At 34.3% G+C, this 25,549-nt stretch overlaps 1 protein-coding gene across 3 annotated transcripts in view; it reads right to left on the bottom strand.

Moving 5' to 3' along the window:
- LOC149787856 (man(5)GlcNAc(2)-PP-dolichol translocation protein RFT1-like) overlaps window positions 1–25,549 on the bottom strand; it is a 56,667-nt gene that overhangs the window by 4,033 nt on the left and 27,085 nt on the right. For all 3 annotated transcript variants that reach the window (XM_089974080.1, XM_089974082.1, XM_089974081.1), the window contains exons 6-13: window positions 24,428–24,529; window positions 20,700–20,831; window positions 18,486–18,564; window positions 16,745–16,795; window positions 11,258–11,388; window positions 9,705–9,849; window positions 7,298–7,403; window positions 3,732–3,860 (exon numbers count right to left, since the gene is read on the bottom strand). In XM_089974080.1, coding sequence (XP_089830206.1) covers window positions 3,732–3,860; window positions 7,298–7,403; window positions 9,705–9,849; window positions 11,258–11,388; window positions 16,745–16,795; window positions 18,486–18,564; window positions 20,700–20,831; window positions 24,428–24,529 — 875 coding nt within the window. The remainder of the gene's footprint in view (window positions 1–3,731; window positions 3,861–7,297; window positions 7,404–9,704; window positions 9,850–11,257; window positions 11,389–16,744; window positions 16,796–18,485; window positions 18,565–20,699; window positions 20,832–24,427; window positions 24,530–25,549) is intronic.

The raw sequence follows: 25,549 nt of genomic DNA, 5'->3' as shown, positions 1-25,549 counted from the left end.
TCTTATCAGCTGACTAAGGAGGGGGAGAATGGAGTAAACTCGAACTCTTGATTTCTTTTCAACCATAACACAAGATGATTCATTTATTAAGAAACAGCGAATAAAGCCAGTTCATGACCATGACAGTCTTGTTGTTTTTGTCCTAAGCCAAAATATTATCATTGTTTGAAGGTACTGTATGGTATATGATAATCTCATGCAAGGTCAGGATACACATTAGCACTATGCTATTAGTTCATTATATTATTTCTTCTGATGAGTAAAGATTATATTAGGATTACCATATGTGGATTTAGTTGCAATAAAGGTTACTACAGAAGAGAAACTATGATTTGATTGTAATTGTGAAATGTAAAACTCTGCAAGGAAAACACTTGCTTGACTTTACACCTCAACTATAACGTAATACTTATTTGAAATGAATTGGTATAAATGGAAGTAAATTGGCTGTCAAGTCAGTGAGGAAAACACTCACAGTGACTTAGACAATTGTCTAACTAATAAATTATAAAATAGACACATAACTTATGTTTTATAGATTGCTAGAATAATCAAGTATTGTTGAATTGAATTTAGAATGTAAAGTCTGTGAGGAAAACACTCACAATGACAAAGACAACTAGTAAATTATAAAATAGACAAATAACTTATGTTTTATAGATTGCTAGAATAATCAAGTATTGTTGAATTGATATAAGAATGTCAAGTTGGTGAGGAAAACACTCACAATGACTTAGACAATTTATTTCCCAACGAACTTTGTTGGACCTATAATTTAAGAAAAAAAAGGAACTATATATTTGTAGTGTAGCAGAACTTTTCTGTATGTCCTTAGCTTCATAAAACTAATTAAATAAAGAAAATTAATAAAGAAATGAATAAAAGTACTGGTCTGTGAGGACAACACTCACTTGACCATATAACTGAATTTCAAATAACAAATGATAAAACAATATCTATGTTGCTTGTAAAATAAATTAGAAATTTCTAGAATGTGTATAAGTTGGAAGAGAGAAAGGAATTAAAAATAATAAAAAAATAACTTAAATAAAAATTGATTTGCACTTAAATAAACTTTATAAAAATATTTACTGTCCAAAATATTGCCTAAAATTACATAATTCTCTAATAAACTAAACAAAACAAAATAATAAAAAAAAAATAAAAAAAATAAAACTCACAATAACTGTGATGAACCTAGTTTGATGGCTGCTAGCCGACTGAACCCTCTCAAGCAGCCCACAAAGCCTTATATACTTCTGACAAAACCCACAAAACCCACAATACCCACAAAACCCACAATACCCACAATCCTTGTTGGAATGTTCAAACCATCATGCGCTAGTATTGAATGTGTATATTTAGTAAATTTTCACAGTGATTATTTATGGAAATTACCAGCGGGATATTTTACACATTGCGAATGAATTGCCATAAGTAAAAATAGAAAAAGAAAAAAAATTCAGTTTTGCATTTTGCGGCACATACCATGTTAGTCTGTCGCTACAGCAATGGTTCGGAAACCATGTTATGCACTCTTACAATATTACTGAGGTAGACCGCATGAAAGGGTAGTCAACAGTTATATGTACCAAAGAAACAAAGAGGAAAAACAAACTTAAATGTGATGACGTATACAAATGAAACCCCAGCGACTATAAACACATTGAGTATGTAGTGTACAGTCTTAAACTGTTAACTAGAAATAACCATTAATCGAATTATCAAGGATGCCAGCCGCCGGCATGATACTCCCTATTTTTGCTATCACAAAAACACATAGACTATACCAGCTAACTATTAATCGACAAGTAAACAAAACACAGGATCCTAGAAAATAGTAATGTCAACTCATTTGAGCAATTCACTGCTAATGCACATATTTATAATTTTAAAAAAAAAATCTATACCGAATTGGACGGCTTATATGAATAGTGTTTACCGCATGCATACCTCACTCCCTAAATGCAGGTTATTACACTATCATTTTAAATTTTGCCTGGACTTGCATCTTGCACGCTCCAGGGGCAATGAGGTAAGTTGTTGTAGGGTATAACGCCATTTTCCAGCACATGATAGGTTATACATGGCGGCCAGTATTAATGGCGGAGGAAGAACCTGGGAAAAAACCACCGACCAATGAGAAGCTACTGGCAAACTTTCTCACATACCCACATTGACCAAACCCGAGACTCGAACCCACGCAGACAGAGGTGAGATGGCAGTGATCAGTAATGGAGAGCGCTTTAGACCACTTGGCTACTCGGCGCCCCCTAAACCAATCAGGTAAGAATGGAGAGGATAGATATACAGCCTTGAGAACAATCTGGATGAGAATTTACATATATAATACACAATTTTTGTGTTATGTTCATATCCCATTTGGGAAATGTATATCATGGTTATATCTGTACACCTACATCTTAATATCCTTCCAAACTAGTCTTTTCCAGCGAAGAAAAATCTTTCACATCCTTTTTATTACAAATAAATGGCAAATTTGTTTGTATTCATGGATGCAGTGCTTTTGTTAATTTCTATCCAACTGCATCCAAGGCAAATATGCATGCACTAACATTTACCTAAGACATGAACCAGAATAGGATGAATTTTTGTATCATTTAAGAACTTTGTTATAGTGTACTTTACAGGTGTAGAATTAATTCCAAGTCCATGACCTAATGAATGGAAAGATTTCCATGTGATTTTTTTTAAAAATAAAAATTAAATTCTGTACATTAACAGTTCCACATTTCTAGACCGTTGATGTGACAGGAAGATTCTTCCCAGGACCACAGGTCTTGCAGGACTACTCACTCTGATTATAGGCATTCCTGCCAGTCTGAAAAATCTGTGGCATCTGTGTAAAGAAAGGAGTGAGCTTCCCCAAAGTACGAAATAAAAACTCCAGCCAGAAACCAATCCTGATTTTTCCACCAACTCTGATAGTGGTAAAACCTGGATCCTGCAGGGATCTGAGCAGACAGGAAGACCGTGTCAGGTCTCCAGTTTGCTAAAAACAAAATCTGGTGGGGCTGCATATGAAAACTTCCCATGGAAACTAAGTCCACTGCCACTTGCAGATTCCTCTCATCCAGTCATACATAGGGAGGAAGTATTTGTGAGATTATGTTGGGATTTGATTGGTGAGAAAATGTATCCTCTCATAAACACATCATCCCTGCAAAGACTGTAACTGGACATTAGGCCGAAAGGAAAATCCCAAAACTGGGACATCTCAAATCCCTGGTAATTTACTTTAGGTTGGGAAGATAGGGATGTGAAGATAAACATTCTGGTTATCTATGGAGACCATCCACTCATACAGTATTATGGCATTCCTAACAGAGGTGGTCATCTCCATCATTCTACAGAGATATATACAGTTCAAGGAAAATAAGGATTATATTCTGATTGTTCTCCAATTGTGATAAGGGAATAACATCCTTGGACTAAGCAACACAATAACAGCAAGACCATAACATTTTGTTTACATTGATATGTTTATATATAAATAGAATAGACACTATCCCACACACATGGAGGGATTGAAATTCTTCCATGTGAAAACAAGTGTTCCACAGAGCTCCATATCTCACCTGGTCATATCTTGATGCAGCCTCTTTAATCTGAATTGCAAAAATTTAAACAAAAAAATTTTGAAACTGATAACACAACACAGGAAATGGGATATCCAAGCCTCAGGTAAGAAAACAATGTCATAAACTCACCTGTGGATGATCCTAGAGATCATGTTGATACAATTGGCAAAAATAAATCCTACACTCCCAAGCCAACGGGTCAGAATGAGTGAAGATACCAACAGGATGGCAGAAAATATTACCATCTTCTGGTTGTAACTGAAAAGACATGCATATAAAACCAATATATGGTTCAAATTAGAATTTCTTTATGTTCAGCATTCTTTATTCAACATTCAACATAATTTGCTATGCAACAAAAACAGCTCAAGACTTCTAAAAAGCAATAACCAAACAAAGTTGAAATAACCTGAATTAAAGCTCAGTTAGATTCCAGCAACACAAAAAGACAAAATTAGTTCATTGTAATTGTGTTGTGCATCTGACTACTGTGAATTTACTTTTGTCCATTGGACATCATGTTTGCTTTCAATTTCATGACCCAATAAAATGTATTCAAAATTGTTCATACAGATCTAGTGAGTTTGTTTTGAGAACTTTTCAAGGATTTTTCAAAAAGGCTTCCAAACGTTTCAGGGAGTATTGTGTCAAAATGAAACTGAACTTGATTATATATGACTTTGTCAACTATCAATGTTGTGTGTCATTTTATCCACCCAATCTTATCCATTATTTTATTTATTATTTTTGGAAGTATCTAAATAACAAAAACTTAATTTAAAAGGTCATATATTTCATTCACTTTTAATGTTTTATATTCACTCTTATATTTTCAAACATTTTTGGCAAAATTTAAGGAGTTTCTAAATGACAAATTTAACAACTTTTCAATAATAAAACCAACTTTATTAAATTCAAGTTTCAAAGCAATCCATCAAAAGCAAGGATTTTTCAAGATCATATGAACTATGGTTCAACTTTAAATTATACCAAATTTTTCTCCTCATTTGCTTTTTCTTAATCTTTACTTTTTAGAAGTTTTTTTAAGCACTATATAGTCAGCAATGTGTTGCTATGCCATTAACCCATAGACATACTAAGATGTAATCTCTAACAAGACATAAAAGACAAAACAATTTATAAAAGTATTCTTTACTCAAATGATATAAAATAAAGATACTATAATGAGTTGATAAAACAGATTTTTTGTTTTAGTTGTTCTTAAAATCTGCTTCAAAAGCTATTTTATCATTGTCCACCCCTTAGAAGCTAGAGTTTATTGGGTGAAAGTCACAAGTCAGAATAATCTCTAATAAACAAAGTATTACAAGCACTGTACATGCATCAGTAATTGCCTTGATTAGCCACCTCAGATAAAACTCATGCAGCATGCAGCCCACTCATCTAATTCCATGACTTATTCACAAACAAAATACATAGTCAACCTACTGAGGGTAACCTATCATAGCATATGATGTATAGTCAATGAATAAACTTATTTATTCCTACTTCTAACTTCTAAATTTGTGGTCATGAACTAAACACAAATAATTAACCCTAAACACAAATAATTAACCCATGTTAATAAAGCGTAAATATATAGGTCACAGTGACCCTTATTTGGTTGCAATGATTTAATAAAGATGCACCCAGTTGTGTTTAATGATTTAAATATAAAAAGCAATCAATAAATTAACTTTCAACACAAAATTTCAATAAAGTTACTTAAGGATGAAATTTTGGTCACAGACAATACTTTTTGCAATGTGGTTTTACAATCAAGAAGCCCCCATCACTATGTTTTGCAAATCTTTGCCAGATAAGATATATACAGCATGACAAAAATACTCCTGTGGTTATGAATTAAGTTTAAACAATTTAACCAAAGCCAGTAAAACTGAAACACTGGTCAAGATGAGCTTCTGTTGTTGTAAAGGTGTGGTAGTATCAGAGGTATGTAGCATCATCGATAACATTATTCTAACATGAAGAGTGCATGAGAAGGAAAAAACAAAACATCAACCACATCACTTAACCAAGTCAATGAAGTATAAATTATCGACAATAATCACCTACTGTTGAAATGAAGGTGTATCACACAGCAGCATTCTAGAGATGACAATATGCAAATAGCGTGCTAAGAATCAACCTGGTCAGTAGCTAGAAGCAAAAGATTTAACCAGGCATGCAAACATGAAATGTTGGGCATGGCAGTTATTTGTAACAAAGCTGCATAGAATCAACTAATTTTATCACTCAGGCATGAACAGCTACAACACAAATTTTACCAAAGTCAGTAAAGTGTGAATCAAAGTTCTTTTGTGATACAGATGTAAAATTCATCAAAATGTATACCCTCACCATGTTTCATAACTGTAGGTATAACAGTGTAGTTTGGGTTTGGTGTTCTCTGGCACAACTGTACAAGTAGATTATTATACAACGGCATGCATGAAATGACAAAACAGGAATCACAAACATAGTTCACCAAATAATCAATAAAGTCATTATACTTTTATCTAAAATTTAAAGTTTGTGTCTGGACAAATGTTTGAATAATCTTTTATCAATGCACCAGTAAAAAGGGAGTGATCTGCCCCTGAAAGATCTTAAGTATCATATTGTAACAAAGATGGCAGATGACAAGAAATATCAACTGAGCAATGACAGCTGGTTACAGAATTATACAAATGAGGTGAAAGTATTTAAAAAAATTACCCAAATACTCAATATTCATAAGTCTACCAAGTCAGTAATAAATTTGAACATGGAAACATGTACAACAATGATCACTGGAGACAAGAGAGAGCTCACTGATGCCAGGGGAGATCATCAACTCATGAGAATGGTAAAACAAAACAGATGGCAGAGTCGAGAGAGATTATGGATAATTACAATCAATATGCACCTGAAAAATTGTCCATGAGGTCAGTTCATCACTGGCTGTAGGATTATGGTTTCAAAAACTGAATTTGAAAGGCAATGATGGTGACAAATAATAATCACAGAAACGACTGCATGAAGTGGTACACAGAAAAGAGATGTCTCAAGATCGAAATAAATTGCAAAAAATTATATTTTCCAATCAAACCCAGGTTATCATCACTGTCCAAAACAACTTGCAAAAAAGCAACAAAAAAACCCAACCTATTTGGTCCTGAGTTTTATGCAAAGTCACTAAAATGTGAAATGTAGGTAACAGTAACCTTTTGTTGTTAGGGTGCAGAGCTAAAAAAGATGCATTCAAACACGTTTGATGATTCCAGCATGAACAAAGCCTGAAAAATAACAAGACATAATTTAACCAAACTAAGTGATATGTTAAAATAGGTTACAGTAACCTATATTTCTGATGAGGACAAAGTACTCTCTTCAAGATGCATTGCTGCACCAAGTTTCACGATAACATTATTTATACAGTTTCCAACAAAAAAACAAGCTAAAAGAAAAACAATGAAGAATATACAAGTAATTTTCATGTACATGTACTTTTAAGTTAGCTTATTTAGTCCCTTCCCCATGGGGTAGGTGCTATTCAAAGCCATTCCAAACTTGCCAGGCATCTAGGAGGAAAGAACAGTTGAGATGCAGTGAGGCTGAACATGTGCATATGCTTAATATATGTGGATGCTGACACTGATTGTAGTACAACAGTTCTAATCTATGTCATAGAGGTGAACTAACAACGATCTTACCTATCTACTTCTTTCTGGCCCATAGTAGCAAAATAAAAGCATTCCGTGACACCATTTATGGAAATTATTAGTACATAAACACAGTACCACCTCAGCAGAGAGGGACCTGAATAAAGAAGAAGAAAGTACTCATTAATCAAGTTATAAAATAAAAATTTATCAAAAGGGAAGAGAGGGTTGTGTTGCATGAAAAAATGGAGCATACTATCATCAGTCTGTGTGTCTAATATGGAGATTAAATGAGAGCATTTCAAGCTTTGTTAAGAAACTAATGACACAAACAAGTTCACATTACACAAACTATGCTACGTCAGTCATGGGGCTAGAGATAATAATTTTATTCAGTTTGCATTCAAAATATTAAAATTCTCTTTTTGCTTTTAACTTGCACAGCAAATTTCTCTGATAAGCACCCATTCCAAGAATCTGTGTTTACAAAGTCTGTGTAACACGATACTGTTACAAGTCTATGATCTTAATATAAGTAACAGAAAAGAGTGAAGAGCAACAAGCTTTGTAAAATTCAACAAATAATTTATTTCCCTAGAATACAAAATGAAAATGAAAAAAAATGAAAAAAAAGAACTAAACAGTTTTGCAAATTAAACTCCACAAAAAACTAGAATTACAGACAAGTCCTGATAAATTAAAGTTCTGAATAGACTTTCGTAGAAATCCATATTGAGTCCAAAGCTGAAGATGTTGATGTACCTGTGGTGGCCTGTATTGTGTTGTTGTACCAACAGTCTTTTGTTGAAACAAAGTACATATAATTCCAGGTTTGAATTCACTATAAATCCCAGTGAATGTCTCTGTCCAATTCTTTTATGAGCAGTCTGTATTTCCCAAAAAAAATCACTTGAACTGAACAATTTGAAGAAATAAATTCCAGTAGAAACTACTGGATATGACAATAATACAAACTGATTCTGCTGACACGAATGAATAATCTTTCCAGTGAAAAGATTATATAGTCTCTACTTGACTTCAGGTCACAATTTACATTTTCTAAAAATAATATTACCTAATGGAAAATAACCTTCTAGAAAGTTCTTAATGTTTACAAAATAAAATGTTAATTATTATTAGAAAGTCTGTTACTAAAATTATAATATATAACCTTGACAATGTCAAGTACACCAGGTAAAATGTAGAGAATTTGTATAACTAAGACCCAGACCAAAATAAACATATTTATTTCTATTAATAATGATCCTGATATTAAATTTATACACACAGAGAATATTTCAGCTAAGTATTAGTTGTTTACAGAATAAATAAAATAATCAATAATTCTGGTCCAGTAGAATATGAACTAAATTTTGGACAAGGTTAAATCCAACACACAAAAGTTACAGTACATTAGCATATAATGAATTTTTTTATAAAAATTTAAAAAAATAACAAACAATGTAAATTAAATTATACATAACAATACTACAAGGAAGGCACCAAATAAAAAACCCAGAATTAAAAAAAAATCATCCAAGTACTTCTTTAGAACGTAAAATAATGCTGCTTCCTGATGTCTCCCATCCAACAGACAGCTGTTGCTAAACACACACTTGGAACCTGTGTCCCCCCTCCCCCCCCCCCCCGGTCATTTTAAAAACAGAAATTTGTTTTAAATGAGAGATAATTCAGGACATAAAAAACAGCATCTTAAACAATCCTATCTGGAGTTTTGTTGCAACAAATTTCCTTTTGAAAGGATTTCATAGTATTTGAAACCCCTCTCATTTAAAAAAGTATGGTTGATCTGGAATTCATAATTACCATACATCACTTTACGTTGCACAAGCCAGTATTGTTGAGCAATGTTATGTAAACCCTGCAAAGAAGGTTCTTTTTGAAAAGTTTGAGTGTTCAAAAAACCTTCATCCCATGATGCATCACAAAACGTGATAGCAACTGATCAAAAAAGATCTAGAGATAGTTTTAAGTAATACTGAACAAACCTGTAAAGGTGGTTACAGTGACATACATTACTTGAATGAGGTGCCTACACTGCTAGTCTACAAAACATATTTAATCATGTGTTACAGCTGGACAGGAATGGCATTCTAGGGGAGTAAGTGATCCTCAATAATATCTCTTGCTTATTACATGTAGAGTATGATAATTCACTTTTCCCTTACAAACATCTCTCACCTAGCTCTTACCTTTTCCCTCTGGAATACAAAGATCTCTCACCTGGCTCTTACCTTTTCCCTCTGGAATACAAAGATCTCTCGCCTGGCTCTTACCTTTTCCCTCTGGAATACAAAGATCTCTCGCCTGGCTCTTACCTTTTCCCTCTGGAATACAAAGATCTCTCACCTGGCTCTTACAAACTTGTGTATTTCAGATACTCTTACTAACAGACTATAAAAGTGAGCAAGTTTGAGAAGTTCAACAGATAACATACCTAATCCTACAGATAGGACTTTGCCACCATACAGATGAAGTGTAAGGTAGGAGTAGGAATATCCAAACACCATCGTTACCAAGCCTATCATCGTTACAAACTTCAATAGGTATCGAATTACCCCCGTTGCAAGTTTGATATTTTCCTGAAAATAAAGGACATCTGAATATAACCAAACAAATTCTGTGTGTACTCACTTAGAAGTAGAGTCCAACTGCAAACAACATATACTCTGATCTGCCATCACCTAATGTGCTGGCAGATGAGGGTTTATGATATTTGTGTAACTGATTACTCCTAACAAACTGGACAGACCCAGATCTGCTGGCACATTATATGATGGCAGATCTGGCTCTGTGCAGCTTGCAGTTGGACTCAATTTATAAGTGATTATATACGGTACATGCCTGTCAATCAACTGTAAAAAGTGTCTGAAGAATGAAATGCTAAATTAAGTTAAGAACAACAGACCCCCTCTTTTTTATCAAGCCTGCCTTTTGTTTAACTAGAAAATATAATCAAAAAAGAAAGCAAAAACCTTCTGTTTAATCTAGGATATGGATGGGCAGAAAAATGGATGGTAACACACAAGGATGCCAAAGTGATCAGAATATTAAGCTTCCATCAAGGCAGGCTCCACAGAAATAACCAATGAGTGGTCAAATGGTTTATGATTGCATATAAAATATGGAATTGTTATGTACATGCCCCAAGATAATTCTATATCAAAAGTTTACATACCTTATTGCAATACTAAATTTTCCAATCACTAATAGAAACCATTGTTTGCCAATGCTTTCCTCAACCATGATACATAGGAGTCTTTGCAAATTCTGCCCTCTGGGGTGAAAGAGGACATCATCGATATATTTTTGGATATGCATCAATATCTGTCATTCATCATATACTACTGTAGCAGAAGTATATGCACTATTTAGGATGTCAATGCAGTAAAGGCCAGGAAGGGAGTGCCAGTATTTCAGTCGAAAAATTATTGTGGCAGTAACTTTACTGCAAATGGTACTCCCTATTTACTGTATTATAAGGTGTGGACCTGGGTACAATTTATCAAAATATGGATGTAGTGGATACATGATCAGCATCATTTGGAATAAAATACACATAAGAATCTTTTGGTTATATATTTATAACACCCTGCATTGGTTGATGGGTGAAATTCACAGTCAAGACATAACAGGCACATATTAGCTTAACATTTAATAATTAGTTTGGTTTCTTCATGACTCTCCTTATTAAGATGAGATACTAGGTAATTAGTAACCAATGAATGAAGTGTTTGGCACCAATCCCTTGATAAAAGGAGAGACCACTCGCATCTCACTTTTCTCCTCATAATCAGACATTTTAACACTTTTTTTGATGAAAAAGCCTAAACTTGAGGTCACATCTTTTTTCATAAGAGAGAGCTGGATCTGGAAGTTTTTGAATGGACCCCTCATGTATTATGATCAGATTATCGGAATGAAGCTGAACCCAATGATTTGCTTTTAAACTTTAACAAAAATCATGAACCATCAGTTTATAGAAATTACCTCCTTTTGTTTTGATACATGCTCTCCTCGTACTAATAACTGTGAGAAAAATAAATAACCACTCTCTTCAATTGGTAGGAAGATAAACCTAGCAGCCAAGGACCCCAGGTGATTGACCATTTCATATATACCTGAAATCAACAACAAATTAAAATCATTTACAGCACAATGAAACAAAAGGCCCAAGTGGGTCTCAAAACAATCAAATCATATTTATTAGCTTAGATTTACTGCTTTGGGGAAAGGGCATTGTGAATGAAAAAATAGAATGTTGTATTATGTTCGCAAATATATAACCGCTACTGGACGATTTCAATAACTAAATTCAAATCGTGATTACTGTCATTGTGCCTCCCTCTCTCTTTCTCTCTCTCCAACCAATTATTTTTCATTATTATGTTGTTATGCTGAATATGTTGCAATACTTGTGTCATGCAGGAAGATGGCTAATTGAAGTTGTTAGAACTTGAGCCCAATCCCATTGTATCCTACTGTGACAATAAAATGTTTAAAACAAAACATAACTGACATAAGTATAACAGCCAAATGCAAGAACATTTGGCCAAGAAACTGTGGTTAGTAGGATGCTTTCCAAGTTTCTTACAATGCTGCTGACTGTATGTGTAATTAAAAGATACTTCATGGTTTCTAAAGTTATCCATCTTAACCCACTTCTGATGGCAGATCAGCTGAATCATCTGTCTCACAATGTAAGGTCCCTATGCTAGAAGGACTACTTCATCTGTCTCACAATTTAAGGTCCCTATGCTAGTAGGACTACTTTATCTGTCTCACAATGTAAGGTCCCTATGCTAGAAGGACTACTTCATCTGTCTCACAATGTAAGGTCCCTATGCTAGGACTACTTCATCTGTCTCACAATTTAAGGTCCCTATGCTAGAAGGATTACTTCATGTCTCACAATGTAAGGTCCCTATGCTAGAAGGACTACTTCATCTGTCTCACAATTTAAGGTCCCTATGCTAGAAGGATTACTTCATCAGTCTCGCAATGCAAGGTCCCTATGCTAGAAGGACTACTTCATCTGTCTCACAATGTAAGGTCCCTATGCTAGAAGGACTACTTCATCTGTCTCACAATTTAAGGTCCCTATGCTAGAAGGATTACTTCATCAGTCTCACAATGTAAGATCCCTATGCTAGAAGGATTACTTCACCTGTCTCACAATGTAAGGTCCCTATGCTAGAAGGACTACTTCATCTGTCTCACAACGTAAGGTCCCTATGCTAAAAGGACTACTTCATCTGTCTCACAATTTAAGGTCCCTATGCTAGAAGGACTACTTCATCTGTCTCACAATGTAAGGTCCCTATGCTAGAAGGACTACTTCATCTGTCTCACAATGTAAGGTCCCTATGCTAGAAGGACTACTTTATCTGTCTCACAATGTAAGGTCCCTATGCTAGAAGGACTAATGCCAAAGCTGATAAATTCTGTCCAGCAGTTTTAAGAAGAAAAAATGTGTTCTACATCAGTGGTGGATTGTTATCACTTGCACAGATTTAAAAAGCATGCCATAACATGATGTTCTCTCTCTAATTTGGAAAACAAAAGGTTTCAGGAAGAAGTCATTTAAATGTTTTTTCTATTTTAAGTAACTGTGGCTATATCTGATTTATAAATGTGAAAAGTCTTAGGATACTTTCTAATGTGATTGGAGAAGAAGTCATCCGAAGATCTTTATATGCTTAGCAATGTCAACCATATCTGATGATGCATCTGTAGCATATATAGAGATTTGAAAGGTCTTTATGCCACCATGCTTTCTGTCAAGTTTGATCAAATTTTATTCAATTGTTTTGAAGCAATTTGAAGTTTATTTTTGTGCAAATTTCTGGTAATTGCAGTCATATTTGATAAAATGGCTGCAAAGACTTGAAAGCCCTGTATGCCAGAATAAACTGTAAAATTTGGTCAAAATTCTGTTGAGCAGTGTTTGAGAAAAAGCCAGGTTTTTCTATTTTATTGATTGTGACCATATTAGATGGTACAAATATGAAAGGTCATCATTCCAGAATACTTTGCCAAGTTTGATCATATTCTATTCAACAGTTTTGGAGAAGTCCTTAAAAATTTTATTATTATTTTTAGCATTGGTGGCCATTTTTTTATCTTTTCTACAAAATATGGGATATAGATCTTAACACAAGATATAATAATAATGGACTGGCATCATCTGTACAAGTCTGAAAGGTTTTCATGTCAAGAAGTTTTCCATCATGATTGGTCAAATTTTATTTTGTGGTCTTGGAAGTCAGTGGCTAAGCATATAGATTGATACTAAAGTGGTTATTCGACAATAAAGCTATGAAATGGATTATTAATGTGCCCACCACAATGTCTTTCACCCGTAATAAACAGTGACCATTATTTCACTCCATTAGTTCAGAGTTACAAGTAGCTTATTCCACTGAAATAAGGCACTATTATCTTCCAAACTGTTTTGCATCCAATATACTGTAACATAATATAATTTCAAAACTCGAAGCTATTGCTTTCTAAAAATGAAAAATGTACTGATTCAAATAAAATATATCAAAACATTGCTTAAATCACAAAGTCACACATAAAGCATTAACTATTTTGGTACTAAATACAACTTGACATCAGGATCTGGAGAAAACATTGCATAAAACCAGATAATAAAAAAATTGTTAGTACATAATTATTGCTCATTACAAGTACAGTGTACAATTAGTTTGTGAGTAAATAGAGGCAATAAAACAAGCATTCTTTCTTTAATAAGTTTAATCATGGCAAGTGATTTTTTGTTTAAAAAGCCACTTTCCATACACCTGTGACTAAAAAAGAAACAAGTTCCTTGAAGGGACTCGTGCTCTAATGGGTGAATATAATTTAATTTCCAGGAATTAAAAATACCATTTTTCTTTGTGTTGCAGAGTGCTGAAACCATCTCTGATATTCTTCAGCGATAAAAAGATTTTCAAATTATCTGCTGTGGTGACATACTGAATGTCAGATGAGCACCATCTTCATGTACAACTAAGCAGATATCTTTTTGTCATCTCATAAAAACTCCATGTCAATATGACTATCCATTTAGGGTGAGTAGCAACAACAAGACTGTCATGACAGCCATTGTGGTAGCCATATTGGATTTACCACTGGCGCCATTTTTATTTAGGACCAACCAGGAATCAAAAAGAAAACCTCATTTGGTATAACTATCCATTCAGGAGGAGTATTAATAACAAGATTTTCAAACCATCTGCTGTGATGGCCATATCACATGTCTAAGCAGCACCATTTTCACTTCGGACCACCTAGACCATGAGAAAAATGTGTGTAAAGTTTCATGCCAATCCTCCAGGTAGTTTAGGACATGTAATAATGATTGTTGGTTAACCAATGAAAGACTGTCTCATAAGCTCTTCTGGTCTATGATCAGAATGCGTGCCTGTGCTAAAACAAATTCTACTGCTAAAAACCTTTGAGCCCAGGCACACATTTAGATATATCCACATAACAAGTTCTGTGACCAACTGTGTACCTGACCACATTTTTTAATCATTAAAATTTTTTTAACACTGAGGTTAATCTATAATGAGGGTGGTCAATGCAAATGTACACACACACACACACAAGTGACCATCATATCAAGCTTCCAATAAGGCATGCTCATCAACAATGAAAGGCTATATTAACTGGAAGCTGTTATTCATATATTTTACATTTCCTTGAGCTTCATCAAAAGCACTCTAACATTGACCTTAATCTTCGGCATGGACAGGCAGACAGATTCCAAAGTGATCTACATGCTATGCCAAGGTGGGCTCCATAAAAATGAGCTAAATGCAAAGGTTAACTAAAGTCAGTGGGCTGTAAAATGTAGGTCACAGTGATCTAATTATCAATCAAAGGCACCATACTGTGCATGATCCTTCTAAATATCAATTTGTGTGGTTCTGCACGTAATAAGCAAACACAAACCCGAAGCCTACAGTCGATGTCAGATGGATGGATATATGGACATAATCAATCTAAAAGCAGAACTGTGTTACAGAGTGGCCTAAAATTATGTTAATGAACATTAATGGTGCAACAAGTAATAACATTCATTTAAGGAAACATCATCTTCTCAAATTGAGGTTCCAGTGAGGTTTGCCACCTTCATACAGACATTTGGAACACATGGATTAGTTTCCTGGCAAGAAGAACTGACACATAATTTAGTAACTACATTATTTATGAGGCATGTTATTTGTGACTAATGAAACAGTTTCAAATATCATTCAGACACGTTCATATGTCATCAGCAATTTGATGGGTGGCCATACTGTGCTATTATGAACAACCACAACAAAGGAGCTGAAGCTTTGCTTCTCAAGTGGATCTAACATGTTTTGACTGGTTGAAGTGAAGTATTTTGCTTCTCAAGTGGATCTAGCATGTTTTGACTGGCTGAAGTGAAGTACTTTGCTTCTCAAGTGGATCTAGCATGTTTTGACTGGTTGAAGTGAAGTATTTTGCTTCTCAAGTGGACCTAACATGTTTTGACTGGTTGAAGTGAAGTATTTTGCTTCTCAATTGGATCTAGCATGTTTTGACTGGCTGAAGTGAAGTACTTTGCTTCTCAAGTGGATCTAGCATGTTTTGACTGGTTGAAGTGAAGTATTTTGCTTCTCAAGTGGACCTAACATGTTTTGACTGGTTGAAGTGAAGTATTATGTTTCTCAAGTGGATCTAACATGTTTTGACTGGTTGAAGTGAAGTACTTTGCTTCTAAAGTGGATCTAACATGTTTTGACTGGTTGAAGTGAAGTAAACCACTCTGACTAGCTTGGCAATACAGGTGACACTCACTATACACCAATTCAATTTATGCACTTTCATTCTAATGCCATTTATAATGAGGAAATAACATCTGATTTGTGACACTCTGCTCATTTTTACACACACTAGTGCTCATTTTTACACTCACTGGTGCTCGTTTTTACACTCAATGGCACCATGTGCTGTGACTTGCATGCAGAACATCTCATCACTCGATGATGCAATGAATCGTCATAAGTATTAATTTCTTTGACAGTTTTGCATAAATAATCAGTACCAGAAAACTCAGATGTATAATCTGCCCAAGAACTTCCTTAATTGAAAAGTATTCTATTGGGAAAATTAGTGTTGATTTACGCCATAACCTCAGAAATGCATCTATGGCATGAGCATCAACTGTACACAGAGCCATTTGGTGTGTAAGTCATGGGTCTGTATAAAGTTAATAAACATCAATGAATCCACAAGCAGCAAAGATGTAAAGGAATTAGTTGAGAGCAACTTCTGACGATCATGATCACACAGTAGAGAGACAGTGAGAGAAAGTGCATGGCAGTAAGAAAATTATGGAACACACCATCTGAACTTCATTGGAATTTCAAAATTCCAGCTTTATTTGTTGCTTTGCATAAATTTAAGTCTATTAATTCCAAATTTGCCTATCTTTCTTACCCTGATCAGCAAAACTTAGCACTGCAAATATTGTCATCACATATTTTTCACCTGAAAAAAAAGGTACAAAAAGAGTTCAATTTAGGTTAAAGTACTGACAACTATATAAATGATACCTTTTCAAATGAGTTATGTCCCTTACACATCTCTTCTGTAATAACTTGCAAATGGTGAGGTCAATCTGTGGATGCATGATAGTGAAGGAGACTTCACAATCTGGGTAACAGTTGGGTAGAAAGAGGGGAATGGGGGTTGCTTGAAATATTTGTTGACACATAAGAATTATAATTTTCACTGTCGAACACAAATATTCATCTAATGTTATTCATTATTTATGGAGATCAAACAAAGTCAATTAAAGTTAACAACCAATGACAGACTTTCAATACAAATAAAGCTGACAAGTAGTGCTCACAATTTTATGTATCAGTAAAGATGGAGTTTCTTTCCTTTTAAAGTCAGAACTCAAATATCCATTTCAAGCAAACACCAACAAACAAAAGCTCCATGGCTAGAATCACACTTGTAAACCACTGGAGACAACTCTGTCAATATATGCTTGTACTGGTTAACTGCTCAAGATGGCAATTTTAACTATCACTTCACTGAGAGCACATACCATTGACTGTACAACCATATATCATTGTACTAATAAAAACAGCATACTGCAACTGCATGACCCTACACACTACATCAAGATTTTTTAAAAATCATTCAAAAATAAAAAGCCAAATTGGTGTATTTTCATATAACTTACAATTAATTTTAAATGTACAACCACAAATTCTGTGAGACAATTCACCAATAATGTAAAAGCAACGACTTAGTGGTTTATTATGGCATGCAATTTTAACAACAAATTAAGTTGACCCTTTATATGGATGTTACTGTGATTTCTGCACAGTTCATCTATTGTAACTGGCTTAAACAATTTTAATTAGTTAATTTTTATCAAGTTAAAAAAAAATAAGTTATCAACAATTGTCAAAAAACATCATCTCTTGAAACTCAAGACCTGGCATTCAAGGAAGTTAAATGCAGGACATCTTGCAAAGATGTTTGTGAACATTTTGCACTTGCTGACAGGTTTTAATTCCCTATGAATAGCTTCATTCACTTGGTAGCCTCAGCAGTATGATTATATCTGTCTTGCCCAGGCCAAAATCTAGGCCAATTTAATTGCATGACATGTTTTAATTCCCTATGAATAGCTTCATTCACTTGGTAGCCTTAGCAGTATGATTATATCTGTCTTGCCCAGGCCAAAATCTAGGCCAATTTAATTGCATGTAGCATGTAAACAACTATCCAGCCATGTGCTATAAAAGTGTGTTTATGTATGTGTTTTCCAATGGGATTTGATTGATAGGTTAACTTTCTAATATATGATATATACTAATATTCATGGATTGTCATATAAATCTACAGTACCTAATGCATGATGGACTGTATTACACAAATGTAAGTTGTCAATATACAAGTGTATTTCAAACTATTTTGTCTTCATGTAATCAAAATTTCCATTGTTTATTTTCTGTGCAAGTTCTATTCATTAACAACATGTCACCACTGACAAATTTTCACTTGTATGCATGCATGTTTTTCCAGCCCAACCCCACCCCAACCTCAACATGTTAACATTATTACCTTAGGTGCAAAGATGCCATGATAAACAGGTAGTACTGTACTGTAATTTATCAGAAGAACATAAATACTTTAATGAATAACTGACATTACATACCTTCAGTAAGAAACTGTTTTAGAAGACACTGTTTGAATATACTGACTGCAAGTTTGGCCTGGTATTTATCTATGAATGGCTGAAATATATTAGGAACACATACATATAAAACCAACATCAATGTGAATGAAAATAAAACAAGAGACTGACAATTTACTAGCTAAAATATTTTCACGAATTCAAGATAAGAACATTTCTTCTTTTAAACTTGAGTGTTTAAACCAGGTCTTTTGAAAGCAGCCACTATTGCAGTTTTACTGGTACTGGATTTAAGATCAACACCATTTTCATGAAAGACCAACCATACATTTTTACAAGTCATTTTTTGAATACCACATATGATTATGACCATCCATTCAAAAGGAGTAGCAAAACCATACTGGATATCAGATAAGGACTATTTTCATTTAAAACCAAATAAACATTTCAAACCCCTGTCGATATGACATCTATCCATTGAGAGTAGCGATAAGATTTAAAGATGACCAGTGGTGGCTATCATGGAGGTCACATTAGTACCATTTTCAATTTGAAAGCAACCAGACAAAATAAGTCTTCTGGTGAAAGCCACATGATGATATCACTTTCTGTTCAGAAGAATTATAAACAGTATGATTTTCAAGTTGTCCCTGTGGTGGCCATACTGGATGTCAGATCTAAACCATATTTTATCTAGAAGCAACTAAAGTCTTCTGGTGAAAACCCGATGTTGATATGACCATGTTTAGATGGAGCAACAATAACAAGATTTTCAAGACAATTGTCTATGAAGAGTAGAACTAAACATTAGTGATGGAAGCCATTTAATACCAATCATAACCATCTGGGCATCATATAATCTTTCAGTGAAAACCCCAATGTCATTATGATCATCTGTTCAGAAAGAGTAGCAATAACAAGTTTGTCAAGCTGACTGAAGGTATCATTTTGTTTCATTCCATCTTGACCTTTGGCTTAAAGTGCTCGTAAAGTTTCAAGAAATCTTCCCAGTAACTCAAGAAGCAGTGATAACAGTCCTGTGCTAATCGATAAATGAACATTATACTGATGGCAGGCTATATGTTCTCGTCTGGTGTATTACCAGTCAAATTAAAAAAAGATAACACATGCAACTGTTTATCGTCTTTACAATTCTATTCTCAACAGTGCAATAAAATGATTCCAACAAATACAATTTCTATTCCAGAGCATATTCAACATAGCTTTTCCATATGTTCTTTGTTTGTCAAACAATTTTCAACTTCAAATAATCAACTTGCTTCTCTAGCCAACCCCATTGCCAGTGATTCCCGATTTAAGCATCTATTTTTTGATTACATCATTTTCCTAATTTCATTCAATACATCTCTATTACCATTTTAAAAATTTAACAGACTTAATAGGATTTAACAGCACTTCAGCAAAAAATGGCCACTTAAAAAATATAGTTGTAAAACTGAAATACTGTCTTTTGATGAAAACCAATGGCAGTGAATTTTTATGCCAAACTGATATATGATATGTCATATTACAACAGCATTACTATTCTTTCACACTGGCGTAAAGTTAATTTTTCATGTAAAGACCAAAGTGCATTCAGTGGTGTTCTGATGTTCAGCAAACACAATAAGGAGAGGAACCAATGTAGATCCCAAACATGAAAAAAGAATTAACTATGGAATTAAAACTTCAAATCACTTTTATGTGAAAAAGCACAATTCAACATCATGTTAGTCTTCAGTGATTAGCTGTAGTACTCCCCATAATGCAATACATTCTAGACCATGTGAAACCACGGGCAAGTGTCTGAGAAAATTACCTCAATGCAAACCATGAAACTAACAGATATCACCACTCTGCAAGCCTGACTGCTTACAGTTTGGCCAAAACTACTGCAACAGTAGAATTGTGCACAGCTAAAGGCACAGCTGGATCACTGGTCTAAAATGTGCATCAAGTTTTCATAGTTGTCTTAAATGGACTGATAGAACCTATTTATATATTATCAAGTAATACAATCTGAACAATTAATACTTCACTAGCTGAAAGAGACTTAATCCATTACTAGATCTCATCCATCAATTATTTCTTCAGTCACATGCCACTAAAACAACAAAAGTAGATTATTTTTAAAAATGGGACACTATAACAAATTACATTCACTTTTTTAGATTTTTCTCTGTTGTAAAAGTAAAATATATGAATATTTTTGTGCAATATAAACAGGATAATTACCTTTCCTTCAAGTCTCCTTGGGAAGAGGTCTCTAACTTTTTTAACTGGAAAGTCACTGCTTTCATCCAGCCCTCTCATGTAATATATTACATACCCGTAATAGCAAATCACATACAGGACAGCAGATAAAACCTGAAAGCAGGAAAGATCAACCAAATTTTGATGTAGTCATGAACTATCTAGTTGAATGAGTACGTGCATGTGTGCAAGCTTCATTGCAGTTGCAAGTGCTATGTACCTAACAAGGCTGCAACATTACCAAAATTTTAATCCAGATTTCTGAATTCTATAAATCTCAACGTATTCAACTCTCCAAGAGGATAGAGGACTCCACAAGACTGATTGTCAAGGTACAACAATTAAGGAGTTAAACCTAATTGAAAATTCATACAAACCACATTTCTGAATGAGTGAAAAGCTGGAACATGAAAAAATATCAAATATGTTCTTATTGAAAATAAATATTAGGTGAAACAAAACAGAAATAGGGGATCATGTGTTTGTACAAAATCATTACTCAGCTTGAGTTTCTGAATGATGTTGTCCATGTAGTTTTATGTCAGAAATGTCAACATGGTCCTTAAGGTAGGAGCCCTAGGCATTTCCGGGAATATGAAGGAATGGTTTTGGAAGTCAAAAATGATTTTAGAGTACTTCTCAGATCCCATATGTGATGTGAGTAGAATCCATTTGAGCTTGGTGTTATGTCTACCACCATTTTCTAGATGAGAGCATATATGGTCAATTGCTGAAGTTTTCCCAAGGATGTGACAAACATGGTGTCCTTTTCTGCATGACGAAGACTGATGAAGAGAGGAACTGGGCTACAATCTGTACTTCTCTCCCTGTTGTGTTCTGTCTCTAGCTCTGGGAAACTGGTTCCTTAGAAGATTTTTATACTGGAAGTGCCTTAGTGGGGTCCTTCCTATATCTCTGGTTACTCCCAATAAATGAAAGTGGGGCTTTGGGTCATGGAACCTTTGAAATGGTTGACTCTTTGTTAAGATTTTCAAATTAGCTGCTGTGGCACACTTGGTACCATTTTCATTCAGGGCAATTTTGGACATCATTAGAAGATTATCCATTCATGGAGAGTAGTGACAAAAAGATTTTTAAGACAGCTGTCATAGCGGCCATAATGGATTTACGATTGGCACCATTTTGATTTAAGACCAACTAGATATTGTAATAGGTCTAGTGGTGAAAACTGCATGTTGATATAGCCATCGATTTGGACAAGAGTAGAGATCACAATATTTTCAAACTGACTTAAATGGTAACAAATCTGAAAGCTAGATCTGCACCATTTCCATTTGAGACCAAGTGAACATCATAAGAAATCTTGTGGTAAAACCCCCATGTAAATATGACTTCCTGTTCTAGTAGAGATTTTTAAGATGACCTTATTGGATGACAGATTGGGATCAATTTTATGTCCAGCTAGACATCATAAAAAGAATTTTAGTGAAAACCCCAAGCTTGATACAACCATCCATTCAGAAGAAGTGGCAATAAGATTTTCAAGATGGCATGCCATAGCAACACCACTGGACATTCATTTAACATCATATCAGCAGTTTTCATTAGGACCAACTAAACATCATGAGTGAAAACTCCATGCTGATAGGTCTATCCACTCAGGAGGAGTGGCCACAAGAAGATTTTCAAGATTGCTGTAGTGGAGGCCATATTGGATGTCAGATTGGCACCATGTTTATTTCAGACCAACTAGACATCATAAGTCTTTTAGTATAAACTCCATATTAATATAACCATCCATTCAGAATGAGTAGAAATAAAAAGATTTTTAAGTTGATTGATGTAGCAGCCATATTGGATTTTTGATTGGCACCATAACCATTTTAAATAAGGACCAACTAGACATCCTAAGAAGTCTTTTGGTGAAAACCCCATGTTGATATGACCATCAATTCAGGAAGAATAGTGACAAGATTTTCAGGATGGGCATTGTGGCAGCCATATTGAATTTTTGAGCAGCACTATTTTTATTCAGGACCAACTAAACCATGGGATGAATGTGTGTATAAAGTTTCAAAGGCAATGCTCTAAGTAGTTTAGCCTTTTGACAAGACTACATCATGTTAAATAAAAAACATCAAAAGAATTCTTTCATGGGAGTAGTGATAACAAGATTTTCAAGATGGCTGCCTTGGTGGCCATATTGAAAATCAGATCAATACAATTTTAATTTAGGACCAACAAGATATCATAAGAAGTCTTTTAGTGAAAACCTTATGCCGATATGACCATACATTTAGGAACAATAGCAAGAGCATGATTTTCAAGATGGCTGAAATGGTGGCCAAACTGGATATCAGATTGGCACCATTTTCATTTAGGACCAACTAGATATTATCATAAGAAGTCTTTAAGTGACAACCATATTTTGAGAAGATGATTCATTCTGGAGGAGTAGCGATAACAAATATTTCAAAATGGCCACCGTGGAAGCCCTATTGGATGTCCAAGTAGCAGTATTTATTTAGGACCAACTAGACCATGGAATGAAGGTGCTTATAAAGTAACAAGGTAATCCTCGAAGCAGTTTAGGAGTAGTGATAACAAACTTGTGCTAATGGAGTGATGGACAATGGACGACAAACAATGGATGACATATAACAGACCATCCCATATTCTGGTGTATAACGGGTAAAGCTAATAAAAGGCGTACCAAATTACAGAAACAACCTAATTACTGAGAATATATGATCATTTACTTGGCATAAAATGCACTAAATATGGAGAATAGAGAATGACCACTTATCATATGCAAAAAACAGGCAAGAGAGTGCAAAATGTATGGTATATTTTCAGTAAGAGGTGTATGCAGATTGTGAAAACAAACAAGGACTGCTTGCTAAACTTTATGAAAAGGCACAAAATGGAATGTAATTGTGAGCCTTGTAAAGATAACATGCAGACAGGTATGAGTTGAGTCACAACTTGCAAACAATGGAATTTGATGCTAATTCTTCTACCCATGGGGAGACCACTCTACTCTGATTTCCATTCCAGCTGAAACAAGCCAAAAGACATGATAAACGTCTTTTTTTTAACAGGATGAGCTGGATTTGTGAGGTAGTGGATGTTCTAATATATTATGATTAGGTACTATATTTGTGTGGATCTGACAGTCAGGGTCTACAACTCTGCTAACCTTTGGTGTAGAGCACTAACAAATGAACTCTGCCAAGGTCTCGTTAATATCAAGTTGCATAACAAATTTGGCTGAAATGTAGCAAAAATTAAGGAGTTATTGTGTAGAAACAAAAGCAGGTAGGTCTCACAATCAGGGTCTACAACACTGCTTATGTAAAAATGTGACAAATGAACTTGGTCACTATAATGCTACACACTATATCTGGTTGAAAGCAATATTATGGGAGCTATCATGAATATATGAACATAAGACAAACAAACAAAGAATGAAAATAAGGGACAAAATGGTAAGACCCAATTTAATATAAACTATATTTGAAAAAATGTGGTCAATAATGGCTCAAGATCACACCAAAAGAATAACTAAAGAAATAGAGATTAAATAAACAAAATAAATATTCCACAGAACACATTCAATCACATGCAAATCTGTAACCTAATAATCATGACGTATCTGATTCTGCCACAAAGAAATATCCAAGTCTTGTCTTTGCAGGCAAGGCAAATAGAATGTGCAAGAACTGTGAGGAAAATCAAATGTTTCTTACCTGAGACAATGCAAAGTTGATTACACCCCAATGTGGGAAGTAAATGACAAGGATTACGTTGACCACACATTTCAGCAGCTCTGAAATTCCATTTATTATAACCTACAAATGAAAAAAAGGGCATCATTGTGATCTTATATTTCTTCCTGTGTTCAAACATACTATTGATATCTCAGTGTGATAGCAGGATGTAAAAAAACACTAATAATATCTCAACGTGACAGGAAGATGTAAAAACATAATGATATCTCAATGAGATTGGAAGATGTAAAAACATGCTAATGATATCTCAATGTGATAGCAAGATGTAAAAACATACTAATGATATCTAATTGTGATAGCGAGACGTAAAAACATACTAATGATATCTCAATGTGATAGCGAGACGTAAAAACATACTAATGATATCTCAATGTGACAGGAAGATGTAAAAACATACTAACGATATCTCAATGTGATAGCAAGATGTATAATATATGACAATGGTTTCAACTTTATATCACATTCCACCAACACCTCTTGTATAACAATGACTCCAAACAAAAACTCTTGAATAATAAAGAAATCTGATGTGTACTGAGTTACCACAAAGGTCTGACTACCAAACACCCTACTACTGGGTAATATGGTGCCTTTAGTTACCTCAAAGGTCTGACTACCAAACACCCTACTAACAGGTAATATGGTGCCTTTAGTTACCTCAAAGGTCTGACTACCAAACACCCTACTCTTAAGACAGATTTTGATAATATAATGATGTGACAATCATACTGCAATACATTCCAATACTGGATGGAATATTGCTATATTACTGCAATAGATTGATTTTAGAAGAGATAACAGATTGAAATTGAGACAATAACTGAACAAGATAATCATGAACAGCACATTATCTGCCTGCCTACTGTTTAACAGTCTTCTTTGAAGGTAACAGTAAGACATGGTTGACTCTGGATCCATTATAGATATTCTGTGGTATTGCTTATGATTGTCAGTAATTGTGCATGATAATATGAAATACAAATATACCATGATATTACTCATGACTGTCAGTAAAAGCATGACAATACGAAATACAAATATATTAGGATACTGCTTATGACTGTCAGTAATAGTGCACGA

Source organism: Sinohyriopsis cumingii, chromosome 11, assembly GCF_028554795.1.
Source record: "Sinohyriopsis cumingii isolate HCF-2022 chromosome 11, ASM2855479v2, whole genome shotgun sequence".
Lineage (NCBI taxonomy): Eukaryota > Metazoa > Mollusca > Bivalvia > Unionida > Unionidae > Sinohyriopsis > Sinohyriopsis cumingii.
The sequence above is the reverse complement of the archived record's forward strand: the minus strand, read 5'-3'. Positions and strand labels throughout refer to the sequence as shown.